The sequence below is a fragment of the Cotesia glomerata genome, linkage group LG8 (assembly GCF_020080835.1).
Source record: "Cotesia glomerata isolate CgM1 linkage group LG8, MPM_Cglom_v2.3, whole genome shotgun sequence".
Taxonomy (NCBI): domain Eukaryota; kingdom Metazoa; phylum Arthropoda; class Insecta; order Hymenoptera; family Braconidae; genus Cotesia; species Cotesia glomerata.
This window is the reverse complement of record NC_058165.1, coordinates 14,427,235-14,443,896: the sequence shown is the minus strand read 5'-3', so window position 1 is coordinate 14,443,896 and position 16,662 is coordinate 14,427,235. Positions and strand designations below refer to the sequence as shown.

At 36.8% G+C, this 16,662-nt stretch overlaps 1 protein-coding gene across 1 annotated transcript; it reads right to left on the bottom strand.

Annotated features, from left to right (window-relative positions):
• Positions 1-3,677: 3,677 nt before the first annotated feature.
• On the bottom strand, positions 3,678-5,518 carry LOC123270776. The gene is made up of 3 exons (XM_044736922.1): positions 5,059-5,518; positions 4,580-4,863; positions 3,678-4,028 (listed from the first exon to the last, which is right to left on the bottom strand). The coding sequence occupies exons 1-3, from the start codon at positions 5,492-5,494 to the stop codon at positions 3,840-3,842; spliced, it is 909 nt and encodes a 302-aa protein (XP_044592857.1). The 5' UTR covers positions 5,495-5,518; the 3' UTR covers positions 3,678-3,839.
• Between the last annotated feature and the right edge of the window lie 11,144 nt (positions 5,519-16,662).

The following is a 16,662-nucleotide window of genomic DNA, read 5'->3' as shown; positions in this document are numbered from 1 at the left end:
ATGCCTATCTATTCAAAATGGGTTTGCACAGCACACCAACGTGCAAATACTGTCTAGACAAAATTGACAACGCCGAGCACACGTTTTTCGAGTGTGATCGATGGAAGGATGATAGAATCTGCACCGAAGAAACAATGGGCACCGCGCTCTCCCCTGAGAGCTTGGTAACCTGCATGATCGAAAAAGAAGAAAACTGGACAGCTGTAGTAGCCTACGCGCAGCGTCTCTTGAAAGAAAAAATCGCAGAAAGGGATTAGAAACCAGTAATAACAAGAAGTAGGTGTCGTGAGGCACAACATGGACTGGATTGAAGTTCCTTGTAACATCTATAGGGAAACGAGAGAGGAGGATGTTTAGTCGGTATTGTTGCAAAATAATATTGTCTTCTGAGTCCGACATACCCAGGCACCAACACCTAGTCCTGACAACAACACCAAGTCCTGGCATACGTAAACGTATTTTACCTCCTCTATAAAAAAAAAAAAAAAAAACACACACACACACACACACACACACACACCTGCGGCAGAGGAGAAACTGCTACCAGGCGCGTCTTCCCGTAGCGGATGGGAGAACGCTCGCTGTCCTTGGATGACACTAGGTCTTTTAGTTGATGAGGTACAGAGGGTAGGAGCCAAATTAAATACGCTCCCGTGGACAAAATTCCCCTGTATAATGGGTTGGTCACACTTACTGATCTAGCAAGACGATCGTTCCCTGCTGTAACTCACTGGGAGTGTCCGGAACCCGTGTCGATTATTTCCAACGTTGCGGGCCACGGCTGATGTGAGCTTGCTCTGCCGACGTGTAAGTTGCAGCAGCAGTGGAGGAGAAAGTCACTTCGGGCCTTGATCAGGCCTTGAACTGGTCGCAGAAGAAGAGAAAGATCCATGGGGCAGACCGTATAAGGTGGTTATGACCCACCTGAAATGCCAGCCAATTCCATCACCTACGTGTCCACAGCTCCTAGAGAAGACTGTTACTGCGCTGTTTCCCCAACAGCCGGTATTCACCTACAAGTTGGAGCAGCTCAACCTTGAAAACATCCCAACTATCACGTTGGACGAGTTGATAGAGGCAGGCAATCAAGTAGGGAATAATAAGGCGCCGGGATTGGACGAAATCCCTAATATTGCCCTGAAATCAATCCTTAAGGCAGCATCGACATTATTCCTGGACGCTTACGATACATGCCTGAAGGAAGGGACTTTTCCCCAGAAGTGGAAACAGCAACGGCTAGTGCTACTTCCGAAGGGGAAAAAGCCGCCGGAAGAACCGTCATCCTACCGACCACTCTGCATGTTAGACACGGCCGGCAAGATATTCGAGCGCATAATTCATCAGAGGCTGTAGTCGATCCACTCCTGGCAGAGAACCAGTTTGGTTTCCGAAAAGGACGGTCAACTCTGGATGCGATCAAATTGGTTGTTGATTTAGCCAAGGATACAATCGCCGGAACGAGATGGAAGGGTGGAATGAAGAAATACTGCTTGGTGGCTGCTCTGGACATCAAGAATGCCTTTAACTCCGCTAACTGAGACTGCGTTATGCGGGCTCTAGAAGAAAAAAACGTACCAGGATACCTTCGCAGAATGGTAGCGAGCTACTTCACGAATAGGGTCCTGAAATATGACACGAAGAACGGTACGGAAGTGTACGAAATCACCGAAAGAGTGCCACAGGGATCAGTCTTAGGTCCTCTGCTATGGAACATCATGTATGATGGCCTCCTGAGAATAGCATCGCCTACGGGAGTCAAACTTGTAGCATATGCGGATGACATAGCTGGCGTGATCGTCACAAAGCACCTCGAAGAGATAGAAATGGCATTTAATATTACATTCAGACGAGTCAATTTGTGGATGGACATGGTGAACTTGCAACTAGCCAAGCATAAAACCGAGGCAGTGCTCATTACCAGTAGAAATCACATCACAACCATTTATTTGTTATCTGGGAGTGATGCTGGATGCACGACTCAACTTCAAGCAGCAGGTGGAACACGTCAGTGCCAAAGCGTCAGTAGTGAGGGCTAGTCTCGCACGGCTGATGCCTAACATCGGAGGCCCAATGCAGAGCAGGAGGCTACTATTGTCATCAGTAGTCACATCAGTGCTCGCTTACGGAATATCCATTTGGGCTGATGCACTGGAAACCTAGGAATCATGGAGAAAAGCTGGACCAGTATATCAACTGAGTGCCCTACGAATAGCTAGTGCCTTCCGCACTATATCAGAAGAAGCAGTGTGCGTCATTGCCGGAACCCTACCTCTTAGAGTTCTAGCAGAGGGAAGACGAGCCCTTCACCAACGAAAAAGGTCAACTGCACTGAGCCCTGAAGAACTTAAAATTGAAGAACGGCAGAACAGCATAGGCCGATGGCAACTACAATGGGATGCTGCAGAGAAGGGTAGGTGGACGCACCGCCTCATACATCGGATCGACATTTTGCTTAACTGGAATCACGGCGAGGTCAATTACTATCTTACGCAGATGTTGTCGGGACACGGGTGTTTTCGAGAGTATCTACACTAGGGTGTTTCAAAAAAAGACGAATTTTTTTTTTTTTTCTTTTGGTGTCTAAAAATTGATAGTATACCTAAAAACAAAAATTTTGGCGCCCATGTGAGCTCTTAATATCAATAGTAAGATTTGCCTGTATCCATTTCTTTATTTTCCATTTAAATAACACGGGAAAAATTTTTTTTAATTTTTTAATTTTTATTACTTTGGAACGGTTCATCGGAACAACAATCTGGAAAATGATATTTGTAGGAAATTTTACGCTCTACAAAAAACATCTGAAAACCAAAGTTCCTCAGATTAACGGCTTCAAAGATATCCGCGGTCAAAGATAACACTAATAAAAAATTTATAATATTTTCCAATAAAACTACAAAAAAAATATCATATGCTATATTTTTATTATTTTTTATGTTAAATTACTTCAATTCCGTTAACCTGAGACTGTAAACTTTTTTTTTTACTAATTAATTCAATACTTAACTCACGAAATGCACTAATATATAAATATAAACGTTAAAAATATCTTATAAATGATTTTTTGGTCTCTTTTATAACAAATTTATTTTTTTTTTTACTAAATATTAAGAAATTTAATTAAACAATTAATTTTTTATAACAAAAAACTATATTTACAACTTGTTACAACAATTTTTCAACTTGAAAATATTACAGTTTTATAAAATTACTTTTATTGCAATTAGGATATTGTTTTCTATGTTCTGTCACTACTTGCAACAAATATTGAAGCTGTTCTTCATCTTTCGTTAAGCATCGATTATACTGCTCTATCAATGCCACGCCGCGTTCTGCTACATCATTCACAACTTGAAGTTTCCCGAAATACTCCAAGTTTTCTAAGAAATTCGGATTCTGAGGCCATAAAGTAACATCCTCATCAATGAACTCATACGACAAATCAAACGATTCAAATATATTAATCGATCTCATAGACATAAATTGACTAAGATCTTTATTTAATAATGACTCTAAATTTTTCTTATCTATTATAAAGCGATTTGTTGTAGTTTCATTGGCTTTACAGTTTTTAAGAGCATGAACTATTCTTTTTTTTGTTCCAACTGAAACATTTTTATCAAAGAGAGATAAAACAGACAGCTCGTTGTTTAAATACCACAAGTGATCAGCTAATTTTTGTGAGCATGTCTGTGAAAGACTATTATTAAATCTTTCATATGAAATTAATTCTTTAATCAAAGTTAAATCATTATTAGGTGCTGTTATAGCACACGGCGCAGTGAACCAAGCTTTTAAATAGAATATTATGATAAATAAACAAAGTTCTCGTAATCCATCTATTTCCGATTTAGTAAGATGAAATTCATTTCTGAATAAAAAATTTTTAAACTATATATTGCTTTAGCCATCCACCTTGCATGATGGACCGCTCCAGGATGCTTAAATGTAATATTTGTGGTAGTAGTACCCAAAAATATTAATGATAATTCCAGAAGTTCACGGTAATCGTCTCGACAATGATCCATCTACAGAAAAAGTTATAAGTCAAAATGAAATTGATTATATCGCAATTTCAAAGTTGAGAAGACTAATTATTATTAACTGATGTGAGGTAAAAGTTGTAAAATATTTTACAAACGCAATTTTAATCGTTAAAGATGATTGAAAGTATAACAGTCATGTGAAACTGATTTTCAATATTTTTAATCACGACGGCAAGTTAATTAATCAGAGTAAAATTGATAATTGAGGAGCTTATTTTCAAAAGGGTATCTTTTGATTTTTGATTAATCGAGACAAAAAACTAGTTATCTTCAATTATAAATATTTGTATTGAACTTTTTTTAATTTAGCTATAAAGTGCAATCGGTTATGAAGCTGCAATTCGATTTTCATTTATAAATGTTCATAATTCTCAAAGTAATTAGTATTCAAAAGTTCAGAAAACTGGTATTTTAAAATATGAAAAGATACCCTTTTGAAAATCAGCTCCTCAATTATACTGAACTTTATACATTTTTCTTTTCCACTTTAACATCAGTTAATAATTCTTCAGCGCTGGATTAAAAAATTTTACTTCTATTTGATTATTAACGAATTTCAAAATCTCATCTTTGATTGGTGTTATTACTTCCAAAACTTTTTTGTCACAAACACCAGCCGTAAAGTTTGATTGGTCAATTTCATCCCACTTCTTTTTAAATCTCTGATAAATTGGAACGTTTGGGCCAGACGAAGCAGGCCAGTATACTTCAAATGCACTTCGAAGAACAATTTCAAAAATATGGTGTCGGCATGGCAAGTACAACAGTTTTCTACTAAGAGCCTTTTCTACTAATACACACGCACCATTTCTGATTCCTGTAAAAATAAAATGAGAATTGCTAGTGAAGTATCGATTTTTAGAGTAGTACGGAGAAACTTTTTCAATTTGAAAAAAAAAAATAACTCATAACTTGGAAATTAATGGTTAATACTAAAAATCTGATTTGATTTAGCATTTAAACATTACGGTAATCAACCATGTTATATTTTTTTTATTAATAAATTATTTACCCGTATTTGACGCCGTAGTATCAGAACACAATGCTTTGATGTTGTCAGTATTAATATCCCATTGTTTTACTGTTTTAATAATAGCTGAAGCTTGGTTTTGTCCAGTCCCAGATTCTAGTTTAGGAACTCCTAACAGTTGAAATTTACCTGATGATGATAAAATAATCGGAAGCCGGTCAACTTGTTCTGTACCTGTAATATCTGATAACAGTTTTCCATCAAAATGTAGTACATAATTGTCAGTTTCCAGATTAGTCTTCAGATTTAACGCCGCTTCTTTCCGGAATTTTTCCCTTGCTCGGTGAATAGTCACATGACTAAAGTTTACGCTTGCACAATCAATGTTCAAGCAAGATAATAAAGCAGCAATAATGTAAGTCGCCATCCTACTAGTCACGTTAGCTCTATCCAAAGCCGCAGCAAGTTCTGGTGTCATTATATCAATTTTTGGAACTTGTTGTTTTGGTATTTCATCTTCATAATCAGAGATTATACGAGAAGTATTACTTTCCAAAGATTTCTAGGATAATTGAGATGGATGACTTGATATTTTATGATAAGCAACATCATCAGTCTCAACTGCACAATAATAGTTGACATTGTCGTTATCAAACTCTCCGACATTATTATTACTATCATTACCATTATTATTATAGTTTTTATCATTGCTATCAATGTTCTCTTCACTATTATTATCACTATTATTGTTATTATTATCATAATTGCTGATATCAACATCCATGTCTTCGACATCTTCTAAAATTGGTTGAGAATTATATGAAATAAAACCACGTCGACTGGAAGATTTTTGTCCCAAATAAAATAATCTTTTTTCTTTGTCCAGTATATTTAAAACATCCGCATGAGCTACATCAAATAGTTTATTTAATTCATCCTGAAAAACGGATTCCTTTTTTTTTTGAGACTTTGACTTTTTCATTTTACGGTTTTTTTGTAAATTCTTCCATCGATTGTGATTTGAGATTAGTTTCAAAAAAGCAGATCTTTTCTCTCTTGTCGGGATTTGTGCCGCACACCAAATTTCAAAAACTTTGTCGATAGTGATTGATATACTTTCTTTAACTGAAAAATTTTTCGTATCAAGATAATAAAATAAAAGCGACATAACCTCTTTCAGAGAGGGTAATTTTTTTCCAACTAATTCACTTAACACATCACCAATCAAGTACACTGTTTTCACCATTATGGTCACAAAATTTATAACTAATATATTTTAACTAATTAAATTAATAATATAACGGATTGAAAAAACAGTCAGTATCAATGAACAAAGACAATGACGAGAAGATATAGTAAAGCGTTGAGAGCAAAGCAACTAAATGAAGTTAGTACCGAACAACCAGGCTTACCAACACAGAGCTTATTAGCTACAACACTCAAATTAAATGAGTATAATACTCTGTACCGACAGAGCTAAATAAAGCTCTGTTGATATTTTTCAAATAAAAATCATTTGATCAAGTTTTATAGTAGATTTAATTGATTTAACGTATTTACAGAATTTTCATATTATTTTGAATAATATGCAATGATGAGTGTTTGGTGAGTTTGTGTAATAAGGAACTTTACATTTTCCTCTTACAAAAATTTATAAATTTTATAAAATATAAAATAAATTTGTTATAAGAAAGACCAAAAAATCATTTATGTGACATTTTTAACGTTTATATTTATATATTAGTGCATTTCGTGAGTTAAGTATTGAATTTATTAGTAAAAAGTTTACAGTCTCAGGTTAACGGAATTGAAGTAATTTAACATAAAAAATAATAAAAATATAGCATGTGATATTTTTTTTGTAATTTTATTGGAAAATATTTGAAATTTTTTATTAGTGTTATCTTTGACCGCGGATATCTTTGAAGCCGTTAATCTGAGAAACTTTGGTCTTCAAACGTTTTTTGTAGAGCGTAAAATTTCCTACTAATATCATTTTTCAGATTGTTGTTACGATGAACCGTTCCAAAGTAATAAAAATTAAAAAATTAAAAAAAATTTTTCCCGTGTTATTTAAATGGAAAATAAAGAAATGGATACAGGCAAATCTTACTATTGATATTAAGAGCTCACATGGGCGCCAAAATTTTTGTTTTTAGGTATACTATCAATTTTTAGACACCAAAAGAAAAAAAAAATTCGTCTTTTTTTGAAACACCCTAATCTACACCGCTTTAAGCACGATGACTCTTCGGAGTACCCGTCCTGCCCAGGAGTTGCTGAAGATGCGGAGCACGTCTTCTTTGTATGTCCTCGTTTCGATCCACAGCGTGAAGAGTTGGAGAGGATCCTGAACCAGAGAATGCAACCAGATTCACTAGTGGAAGCAATGTTATCATCAGAAGCTGCCTGGAACGCTACCAACACGTTTGCAACAGAAGTCCTCAAAGACTTGCGTTCCACCGAAAGAGGAAGAGCAAATATCAGAAGATAGAAGGAAGTTAGTTAACACCTTAGCTACCAGAAGGAAGAGCAGTAGCTAGTTCCTCCCCTCACGAAGCAATGCCTGACGGCGGTTTCCATGAGGGATTAGAGAAAAGAAGAAAAGGGGTTTAGAGTTTAGTGAGTAGGAGCGTTAGCGTCGAGTTTTAGTATGACGCAGCGTCGAGTCTTCACATATCCAGGCGAAACAGCTATGCCTGGAATCCGCAAAAAGGATTCCCCCCTCTGAAAAAAAAAAAAACACACACACACACACGAACGGCACACACACACACGAACGGCACACACACACACGAACGGCACACACACACCCACGCATTCATACATGCATACATACAGACGTTTAGTGTCAGGCAGCCGGCTTCGGGAGGGATACCTCAATGCCGGCGAAGGAAGGCGTGCAAACGGGCCTGAACTTGTTGTCATCAAGCCACTGTTTGGACAGCGGGGTGGACCACATGGCTCTGCTGTCTAGTGCTACAGGGAGTAAGACAACCCAGATGGAAGTAGATGGACAGCTATTCAAAGTTCCTTCAAAAAGTGGAGGACCTTTTGCTCCCGCCACTAGTCAAACCTACCGAGAAAGGATTAACTCTGCACCGACCGTCACTGGACAACAGTCGCCATTGAAGCGGCTTGGCAGTAAGATCGAAGAGTTAGCCGACTTCATCAAAGACAAGAAGAATCTCTACCATGAGATCAGAAAATCGGTTACCTCCATCACTACGGCATATAGACTGGCCAACAAATCTTCAGGCATGACAGCGTCATCAACCCAAACAACCCCGGGCCTGACCAAAAAACCACAGCTACTCTTGGTCACTCCTAAAAAACCACCACAGCAAGGAAAGGACAACAATAAGAAGAGGCAGCTGTCTATGCCCAGCCTTTTTTTAGCAATTGACAAGCCAGTATAGTAAAAGATAGCCCGGGATGATACCTGGACCAAAATGACTTAGCAAAAGAAAAAGAAGCAAAGTAAGCAGAAGCCAGCGGCAAAACCTACTGAAGCCTAAAACCAGCCAAGTAAGGGTGGTTCAAAGAAACCAAGGAGGAAAAACGAAAAGAACAAAGGCTGTACTTGTCCAACCAGCTAAAGGGCGACGTACGCCGACCTTCTCAAGGAAATCAAGGCCAAGGTTAACCCGATAGAGACTGGAGTAGACATAAAGTCTATCAAACAAACGAAGCGCAGGGGCGTTCTCCTAGAAATGGGTCGCAAGACTGAAGACACGGCTGTTTTCACGGCTGCGATAAAAAAAGCAACCGCTAACATCAGTACAGTCAGAACGCTCACATCAAAAACAACGATCGAGATCCATGACTTGGATGGACTCTTTACCGAAAGCGACGTCTGTGAAGCACTCAAACGTGACTTTATCGACAGCCTGGAGATAAAACGTGTGAATTTGACAAAACCTACACCACGAGGAAATCAGGCAGCCTTCTGTGAGATAGATGAGGCTACCGCGATCAAGATCCTTGAGAAGGCCCGTATAATGATCGGATGGATTCAAACCCCCACAATCTACTTCATGAGCGTTTATCTCTCACCTAACGAAAGGATTAGTGTGTTCCAACAGAAATTAGCAAATATAGAAGATGCGATCACTAAGTTCGATGGTGAAATCATCGTATCTGGTAGCTTCAACGCTAAATCGGCTAGATGGGGCGCTGGTCTCTTCGACATCAGATGTAACGAGGTCGCTGACGTCGCGGCTAGACTCGATCTCATAGTGATAAATACTGGGAGCATCACGACCTTCAGAAGACCGGGGTACTAAGAATCCATCCTCGACATTTCGTTGGCGACTCCAAGGACTGCTAACATGATCGAAGACTGGACTGTATCCGATGAAAACAGTGGCAGTGATCACCAATTTGTGACATTCAACGGTGGACTGGCATCAGCTCCGATTTCATAACTTGACCTTTCTAAGCGGAAGTGGAACGCCAGGAAGCTTGATGTAGGGGCACTGCGAAAATCCCTCACACAAAGGTGGTCTAGTCTGCAAAACAACCCGATCCCAAACACCCACAGCAAGACTACAAAAACAGTACTAAATACGATGAAAGCAATTGCTGCTCCGTGCGATGCCTGTATGCCTCGGCTGAAAAACCGGGGTTTTCACAGGCCGGCGTACTGGTGGTCACCAGACATAGCAGAACTTCGAAAAAAATATCACAAGCTACGTTGCCTAGCAACGAGAACTGTGAAACGCTCCCCTAATCAAGATCTACATTCGAGCGAGTACAAGCAGGCCAAAAAGAACCTAAACCAGGCTATCAAAGCAAGCAAAGCGAAATTTTGGCAAGAGATATGTAACGTTACCTTGACAAAGACATCTGGGGTAAAGCCTACCAAATTGTCGTCAAACGACTTCGAAAGGCTTCACCAGAAGCGCTGAAATCACCTGCTTTAATGAGTTGCATCGTAGCGGAGCTGTTTCCCTAACACCCACCACGGGAAAAAAGACATGATGTGAAAAACAGCGTAACACATTTCACAACCAGGGAACTGCAGGACGCGGTGAAGACTCTCAAGACAGGAAAAGCACCTGGTCTGATGGTATTTCGGCATCGGTGATCAAGATTATAGCCCTGGAATACCTAGATATACTGCTGAACGCGTACAACGCATGCCTAGCAACCGGCACGTTCTCAACGGCTTGGAAGCGGCAGAGATTGGTTCTGTTGGACAAACGTAAAGGTAGCCCTGTAACACCTTCGTCGTTCAGACCACTCTGCATGCTCGACATTGCGGGGAAACTGCTTGAAAAGCTCATACAGGGAAGACTACGTGACGACATCGATCGTACTGAAGGCTTTACCACGAACCAACTTGGCTTTCGGAAAGGACGATCGACTGTCGGCGCGATCCAGAAGGTTGTAAGGACAGTGAGAGAAGTATGGTCTGGTGGCCTTAAAGCCCGTAAGGTGTGTCTTGTCCTCACACTAGACATCAAAAACCCCTTCAACAGCGCGAATTCGGATGACATTCTAGATGCCTTGGAGCACAAATTTGACGTGAAGCCAGAAAATCTGGCAATAGTTGATGACTATCTCGACAAAAGAACGCTGATAGCGGAAACGACGGAAGGCCCACAAGAACATGACATAACGGCTGGCGTACCGCAAGGTTCAATCATGGAGCCCGACTTATCGAACGCGGACTATGACGAAATCCTAGAAATCCCGTTGCCAAAACAAGTGCAACTCACTGGCTTCGCGGACGACGTTGCAGCTACGATAGTAGTAGACAGTGCGAAGAAGGCAGAACTACTTATTCGGGAACCATTGACACCGTTGGAAATTGGTTTGAGAAACATCATCTAAAACTCGCCTAGCAAAAAACCGAAATGGTCGTCTTAACACGTCAAAAATGGTTCCCAAAACCTTTCGTCATTGACATGGACAGGACAACACTGACATCTACAAGGGCACTGCGTTATTTAAGAGTAGTGATCGACGAAAAGCTGTCTTTCCGAGAATACCTCGAAAACGCTTGCGCAAAAGCTAACAAGACAGTATCAAAACTGTCGAGAATCATGACCAACACGGGGGACCACAAACCAGATAAAGGAGGGTGCTTCTAGAAGTCGTCCACTCGATATTACTCTACGGAGCGGAGATATGAGCAGATATCCTTAAACAAAACACCTACCAGCGCAAGATAGCGGCAGTGTTTTTTTTTTTTTTTTTTATTGAAAATATATAAGAATGGCTTGAGCTGAAAGCTCACTCTGCCGTGAATACAAATCATTACAAAATTCTTACATATTAAAGCCCTCTCACAGAGGAGACTTCGAACTAGAATATCACTTACGTACTAGATTTTAGAGTAAGGCACTGTATTTGAATATCAAAGTAGTCTGTTCAAAAAAGAAAAAATAATTAATTCGAAAATTAACGAAAAATAAATTCAGAAAGAAATTAAATGAGATTGAATGTTAAGTTCAATAGATTTATGAATTTAGATAGAGCAATCACAGACAAAGGGTTCATTTCACTTATCATGGCTTCAATACTGTAAGGAGGATACAATTTATCTTTTTTGAGATCATGAAACAAATATTCTCTAACTTCATCATACAACTTACACTGCCAGAGAACATGATTAGGTTCTTCCTCAGACTCTCCACAAGGACATTGATTTGACTCTACAATTCTGAATCGAAACAGGCTTGATACTAGGGAAGTGTATTCACTTCTTAGTCTATTAATTGACACAATAGTTTTTCTACGGAATTTAAAATTTTTAAACCACGGGTGTGCGCTTTCTGTATAAAATTTGCGGAAATAATTAGTTCCTTTGTCTTTGCTTGAAACTAGGCACCATTGATTGAATTTATTTCGGATTTTTTTGTTCCAAACACCTTTTAGATCAGAAGCGGGAATTAACAGTTGGGAGTCAATACCAGTCCTTACACTTTGAAACGGTGTGGTCCCGCTCTCTTGGTCGCCCCTAATATTTATTTAGGGTGTCACTGGATTTTTAACGCAATATCCAGAAACTGGACCAAGCATGGAGTTATAAAACAGGGTCATGAGAGATTATTAGGAAAGAGACAGAAATTATTCGAAAAAATCCATTTTCACAACTTATTTTATTTAACCAACCCTTTACAAAATAAACCCCTTGCCAAACATCAAATAAACTTAACACTAAGCCTTATTCCCGCTTACGCTGCGGTTTCTATCGAAAATTGTTATTCCCGATGATACCCTCTTATAGAACGTCCATATCGCGGTTTCTATTATAGTTGCTATTCCGGACAAGTACCCTCATATGGAGCGTCTATACCGCGGTTTCTACTTACTACCGTTGTACTCCCAACCCAGGCGTCTATACAACGGTTTGTAAGTGTGCCCAGGAAACAGACTATGAATACCATGAATCCCTAGGCAGCACTGTAAATATTTCCACACACACCCACAATTTAATAATTTTTCCAACTTACGTCTATTGCAGCCCCAACCCGGGCGTCTATGTAAAGGACTCTAAGTTCGCCCAGGAAACAGAGGAGGATACCATGAATTCCTAGGAAACACTACAATTGATAATTCTACCCACCCACACTATTAATTTTCCAAACACACTAAATATTTCCCCAGATTTTACAGATTAATTTTTATAAATTAACTTTCCAAAATTTTCTCATTAAACTTTATTTCCTAAATAAAATCCTATTTAATTCCCAATGACTAATTCACTGAATCCGATTTCTAATTTATTTATAAATCCTAATCCAAATTCCAAATTAAAATTCTTAACTAATTTATTGCCGTGGTCTTAATAATACAAAAATAAATATTTAATTACAAGAGGTCTTCGTATCTTGAATTAATAGATTAAAATCTGACGACAGAGGTTTTAATAATCTGCCGACAATGTTTGTTGCGTCCGAGATTACAAATTTCTTTTGTTAAATTAATTTACTTTATTTATCTAATTTATTTCACCAGAATTTTATAAATCTATTACTAAATTATTTAGAATTTTGTCCAGATCAATTTGTCAGAATTTATGAATTATTTTATTTAAATAATAATTTTTTTTCACTGCCGCCCCCTGGATTTTTAGTTCTTGACCTAAAAAAAAATATCCTACATAAATAAGCTCTTAATTACCAAATTAAGCCTTGCCCCAATCGAGTTATATTTCCTATTTAAATAACATGGGAACTTACAACTTTTTGTTATTAATTTTTTTCCTCTGAAAAAAATGCCACTACGACTATTATCGATGCATATTCTGATAAGAAATTGAATGTTTTACAAAAAAGTTCTCTTATAATTTTTCGATAAAATCATTCCTTTAAAAGTTATTCGTAGTTTAAGTTGTATTTATAGTTATTATCCTAGTTTTTCAGTCTTGCTATAAAGTTCCATGTGTTATAATCATTTATTTTATCTATAAATGTTCTAAAAATTTAATAAAAAAGATTAATAGTTACCGTAACGTTAACAATACGATGTATTGAAAACATTCTTAATAATATAGCCACATATTTGTATTTTTTCTGTCTCTAATCACATTTATTTGTTAAGCAATTTTTAGTCGCATTATGATAAGTATTTTTGTTTTTATGAATAATTTGCACTAAATATTGTTTTTGTTCTATTTTATGACTTAAAATGTTGCTTGTTCTTGAGTTAATTGAAGCGCTTTTTCAACTACATCGTTAACAACCCATGTAGGAAAGTATGGCGGGCCCAGGCTTGGCCCAACTATGTACAACTCTGGGCTAAGCTTGTAAACCAGAGTTGGCCCAGTCTTGGTTTAAGTCTGGAATGATAACGCTGGCCCAAGCCTGGTTACCAGTACTGGCCCATGCCTGGTTACCAGATCTGGGCCATAGTTAATTTTAAAGTCTGGCCCATGCCATTTGATAAAAAATGGTAAAAAAAGAATTATTTAAGACTGTATTTTTTTATTTTAATTTTTAAGTAGAGCTAAAGCAAATTTAGATAGTTTGACTCTTTATTTAGATTTTAATTCTACTAATCATAGAAATAAAGTAAAAATAGCATTTGCCCTAACCGAGATTCGAACCTAAGCCGCACGCTTGCCAGACCGAAAACTAACCCCTGCGCCGTACGACCGATAAGTTGATTCACATCTCATCATTCACATAAAATAAATTTATAAGATGACGAAGTGTGACGGTTTATATTATTTATATAATTTATTTTATTTAATATTGTATTTTTATGAAAATTAACTATTTTTTACAAATTTTTATTAGTAAAAAAAATGCACGAGTTAAGTTCTTATATTACTTTAGACTTTGTACATTGTTCTGTATATTTTTTTAGTATTTTATTGAAAATTTTAATGTTAAAAATTATTAATATTAAAAATTCAACTGTAAAATAATATGTTTTAATTTTTTTCAGACCGTATCAATTTTGACGATATGCAATTGTTTTGGTTACATAATAAATTTTCAATTTTAGCATTTGCTAACAAATATTCGTTAAACAATAAATATTTACTGTTTTAAATTCTATTACTTACCTATCTATGATAATTAACTATGATTAATTACCTTTGGATTTTCCATTGAATGGTCATGGCTAGGCTTCCTAGCCTTGGCCCAGGCTCGGGTAAATAACACCGGCATTTGACGGGACCCGTATATCTATATGTATTTCAAGCCGCTAAATCCGAATTTGAGGTCAGTTTGACCCGAACACCATCAAATATTCGAGAAAACTAAAAAACCGAAAAAAATGACGAAAATCGGCAGTTTAGGCGATTTAAAATGATTTAAAAATTTTTTTTGACCTAAACTAAGCATGATTTTTATGTATTTTGACCCGCTTAATACTTATCTGGAGTTTATTTAGACCATAAGCCATGAAAAGTTTAAGTAAATTCCAAAAAACTCTGAAAAAATGCAAAAACAGCGAAAAATTGCAAAAAAAAAGCAAAACATTCCAGATATTATGTTAAAAAAAATTTTATTAAATTAGATCAATCATGATTCTCATGTATTTCGATCCGCCGAATATAAATCTCGAATTTATATGGCTCAAACATCTCTGAAAATCGTAATAAATAGCAAAAAACCACTGAGAATTAAAATAATTCAAGTCCGTTATGACAAAAATCAATTTTTAAATAAAAATACAAAATTTTTAACATGTTATCCAATCTGTGGAATATGAACTTAAAATTTTTTGACCTAAATCCTCAAAAAATTTTAGTTAATTCTACTTTTTTTTTTTTATCGTTTTTATTACACTGGTGTCTTGGTGGAATCTCTTGCAACACTACTGTTAGGCCAATAATCAGGGTTCACAAAATATCCCTGCTTTTTATGTTTGTGGGATAGTTGCGATCGAAAAAACCACTATGTTAAAAAAGAATGGCCAACGAGAACGAATTTGAATCCTGGTTCTCACAATGTTACCCGAGAACCTCTAATTGATCCTTCCAATTACTTACTACCACCACTTCACATCAAGCTTGGTCTTATGAAGCAGTTTGTCAAAGCTTTAGACAAAGATGGCAACTGTTTCAAATATTTGAGGGAAAACTTTCCAGCTATAAGTGATGCAAAATTAAAAGAAGGAATTTTCGATGGACCACAAATTCGGACTTTATTTCAGGACTATAATTTCGAATATGAAATGAACAAAGTTGAGAGAGCAGCATGGGTAAGCTTCAAAGAAGTATCTCAAAACTTTTTAGGGAATTCGAAAAGTGAGAATTACGTGAATTTAGTTGAAGAGTTGTTGTACAACTACGATACCACACGTAAGCTATCGGTCAAAAAATTTAAAATTTATGTTCCACAGATCGGATAACATGTTAAAGATTTTTTATTTTTATTTAAAAATCGATTTTTATCATAACGGAATTGATTTATTTTGATTTTCAGTGGTTTTTTGCCATTTATTTCGATTTTTAGATGTCTGAGCCATATAAATTCGAGATTTATATTCGGCGGATCGATATACATGATTCCCTGGCGGTTTCGGCGACACGGTGAAAGCACGGTCGATTGACGGTTGTTTCACGGTTGTTTCACCGTATAAAGTTCGTTCTTACCGAGCGATTTGTCAGTCAGCATCGGATACCGTTGTGAACGATGTCTACTATGAATTTATTGAATATATACGGTGCATACGCAAGTTAATCTACGACGTTATGACCGACACTGTACGCTCAATATACTGTCGAAATACGGTAATTTTACGCTACTGTTACGGAAAATAAAATAAAAAAAAAATACTTCGGTCAGTCTATACCGGGACTCGAACCCGGCTCATCTAGTTGCGCGCCCGAGACTTTATCAGTTCGGCTATTTGAGACACTGTTCAGAACAACTAATCCAGTCACGTCATAAAGTGTCAAAATCAAGTCATTTTTTTTCATTGTACAGTTAAAAATAGCTTAAATAAATTTATATCTTTTCTATGACTTCTATATAATAATCGAAATAAATGATTCAAATTTTTAATAATTACGAAAATCTTGATTTCGAAATTACAGTGAAATTATTAACTGTAGAAAAAATGATCTGGAAAAGAAATTGTTAAAAATTTAATTGTTAAAAAAAAATATCTCAATAATTTTTCTTGATAACAAACAATTTTTCCGTAATTTTGAAATTAAAGTTTTCGTCTCTAAAA